The 3,107-nt window shown below is 42.5% G+C and overlaps 1 protein-coding gene across 1 annotated transcript; it reads right to left on the minus strand.

The window, feature by feature from the left end:
* Positions 1 to 2,147: 2,147 nt before the first annotated feature.
* On the minus strand, positions 2,148 to 2,878 carry LOC148038384 (uncharacterized). The gene is made up of 2 exons (XM_087675255.1): positions 2,345 to 2,878; positions 2,148 to 2,240 (listed from the first exon to the last, which is right to left on the minus strand). The coding sequence occupies exons 1-2, from the start codon at positions 2,822 to 2,824 to the stop codon at positions 2,148 to 2,150; spliced, it is 573 nt and encodes a 190-aa protein (XP_087531381.1). The 5' UTR covers positions 2,825 to 2,878.
* Between the last annotated feature and the right edge of the window lie 229 nt (positions 2,879 to 3,107).

The raw sequence follows: 3,107 nt of genomic DNA on the forward strand, positions 1-3,107 counted from the left end.
TTGGGTCCCATTCTTGTAGCCATCGCCACGATAGCCAAAGCTACATTTACATGCATAGCCATTGACTAGGTTATATTGATCATTGCCAAGGCCAATATTTAGCACGTTGATACAAGTGGCATGTGTTGCACATGCATAGCTTGGATGGGAAGGAAGGTTGTCACAATTATAGGTACGGTTATCGACAGGGAAGCCCCAAGAGAGCTTAAGGGTGTAGGTATTAAGGTTAAGGTAGGTGTTTGGGACAAAGGGAAGAGAGGGGAGGGGAGGTGGCAACTGGGATGGCAATGATGGTGGTAATGGTGGTGATGCCGATGATGACAATGATGATGGTGATGTTGTTGTTATTGTCGATGGTGGTGATGATAGTGTTGGAACAAGCATGTCATGGTAAATGGTAGAGAAGCCACATGCCGTGTAGTTTAGGGTAGTACTGTAGAAATAATGATCATCAGGGTATATGTTGAACAAAATCCACTTGCCACCAATGCTAGGGAAGTTCACCTAGTATCATTGAAATTATTCACAAAAATCATATTTGAGAAGTAATATAATAAATTTCCAACTTAAAAAATTGTCAACTCTTAAAGGTTGAAAGGCATTAAAAAGAAACCCACTACCAAAATCTCATGACACTTGATACAAAGAATTCGTAGCTTTACAAAGTATAGCTTCATTCAAAACCTTTGAAAGACACTTTGTAGGTGTGTGTATGCATTAATTTTCAAAGATTCACTAAAATATGTACATAACTTTATATTAAAAGGTAGATAAAATAATATGGATAATATATATACACATGCAATCAATACAAACATGTATCATACTAAATGTATTATATATAAGTAGTAGTTTTCAAAATTAATTCAAAAAAGAGGTGAATGTCTATTTTACTTGACACTAGGATAAATAAACTAATGGTATCCAAGGTTATCTTTTTGCTTTTTGGGCCCTACATTGGAAGGCCTTTATTATGAATATTTAGGAAAATCACTACTTTTTTAACGCCAACATTTTGGTTCCATTGTTGAATCACACAAATTTTACTCTCTTAATACTCATGCTCTCACAATTATGCCACAATAGGAGACCATGATAGCTCAAAAGGATTCAAGGTTGATGTTCCTTAGAGAAGGCATAACTAATTTGAGTTAGAAATATGACTAAAGTAGGAAAGAAAGAGAAATGGTAGATAATAGAGAAGGATTAAACTAAACTCATTGGTATTTTTTTAATGTGAATAAATCAAGAAACACAATTGATATTGTATCCATTTTATTTATATTTTGTTGTAAGCACCATTCAAGTTAAATGTTTCTTTTTTTTTGGGGAGGGGGATGTTATGTAAAGTAAATTAACTAAGCAAAAAAGAGAAGTAATTACATATACTTTTTATTCCATAATTGCATACAAGCCACATTGTAGCTTATAATTACAGATGATGAAATAAATCTCCTTACACATAGGGGCAAGAGTTATGGGGGCCCCACATAAAAAAGGCAATTTCATTAGCAACAAGGCAATGGGGCGCACATAAAAAATGCCATTTGCTTTAACAAACAATTCAATCCTAGAAGACTATGTTGGTTTGATATGAAACCTTTCCTACCCTTACCTAACCTACGAAAGGGAAATTGAAGTCTAATCCTCGAACTCAACAGAAGATGGGAACAAACTTTACCTAGTCTCTTATGGCTCATCTTGCTCAACACCCTTTGGACAAATGAAAGAGCTACTAAGATTGGGCTGGGAAATGGATTGTTGTCTACAGGTAGCCTCAAACAAACAAAATTATAATGGAGAACTCCTTTTTCCTATAAGTCACTTCCATATGATTTAAGGTGTGATGGAACACCCCATGGGTAGGCTAGCCTTGAGTTGCCCATAGGGCTTGAACCTAAGAAGGAGAAATAACTTGTCTCAATATATTTCAACATTGAACACACGAAGTTTTGGATGAATTCTCACTACAATTCCGACAATGTCATGAGCTTTTGTGATATGGAAGGGATCATAAACCTAGCTTGGCGTAGGTCGGGGCAAGAGAATGCCACCCTGGGGTGGGGATCGGTAGGGTCAGGATGCTGAAACGTGTAGAGAAAAACAAGGGCAAAGAGGCATCCTCATATTTATAATATGCGATATTCTTAAGTTGCGAGGAAAGCGAGCCAAATCAAAGCTGATCTGTCGATAGGAATGGAACCCAGCTTCGGTGAGCGCACACGTGCACAGAGACAGCGCTGGCATAAGCCCGGTAGCTGTTCAGGTGATTGGTGAGAGGCCCCGTGTCATGTGACAGCGGTTTGTGAAATGGGCTCTCAAAAAACTGTGATATTGATATTACCTGGCAGCCGCCGGGGCCGGCGAAGGTCGGCTGGAGGGGGGAGTCGTCGCAGGGGTCGGTGCAGGCGCCGTAGAGGGCCTCCACTGCGGGGGCGATGAAGGCGCCCGGCCCGACCTCGAAGCTGCCGTGAATGCCGCAGCCGCTCACCAGGAAGCTGTTGTCCGGGGACAGGGCCACCCCTCGCTGCCCCATCAGCCCCAGATGCTTCTCCGCTTCACCATCATCGAAGTGGCTGAACGTACTCTCCGCGCCCGGCCCCGCGCACAGCCTCGCCATCACACCCGTCGAGTTCACCATTAGATGCCCCGCGCCGAAGCTCAGTACTTCCAGCTGCATCCCCCCGTCCGCTTCTATGTATGGCCGGTATATTAAATCCTTATCATTGTCCAACAACTGCTGATGAGCCTCCAATTCCTTCTCCTTCAACATATTCATCTTGCACACCACTCTGTAGTCCGGATGCCCGCACTCTGGGCTCATCCCGAACGGGTAGGGTATGCTTATGCCCCCGCACACCTGCGCCGTGTAGTTGCAGTACGACGCCTCTGAGAGCGTAGTCATATATTCCAATGACGTCGTCAGTACCGCGACTGTCAAAGTCGGCAATATCATGTAACAGCTCTTCATCATCCTGCAGCTGCAGTCTGGAAGAGCTAAGGTTCTTGATCAAGGTCCCAACTCCCAAGGTGATGATGTTTGGATCTAAAACTGGAGACTTATAAGTTCAAACGTTTCATCCAGATCCAATTAGGGTAGGTCTCAC

Source organism: Lygodium microphyllum, chromosome 3 (assembly GCF_053477565.2).
Source record: "Lygodium microphyllum isolate KBCC chromosome 3, Lygodium_microphyllum_v1.1.10, whole genome shotgun sequence".
Taxonomy (NCBI): domain Eukaryota; kingdom Viridiplantae; phylum Streptophyta; class Polypodiopsida; order Schizaeales; family Lygodiaceae; genus Lygodium; species Lygodium microphyllum.

What these genes read in the sequence shown, in the direction of transcription:
- LOC148038384 (XM_087675255.1), bottom strand. Translation starts at nt 2,824, where the DNA reads ATGAGCCCAGAGTGCGGGCATCCGGACTACAGAGTGGTGTGCAAGATG. An exon ending in CCGGCCCCGGCGGCTGCCAG is followed by an intron (nt 2,241 to 2,344) that starts GTAATATCAATA and finishes GGCTTATGCCAG; the next exon opens with CGCTGTCTCTGTGCACGTGT.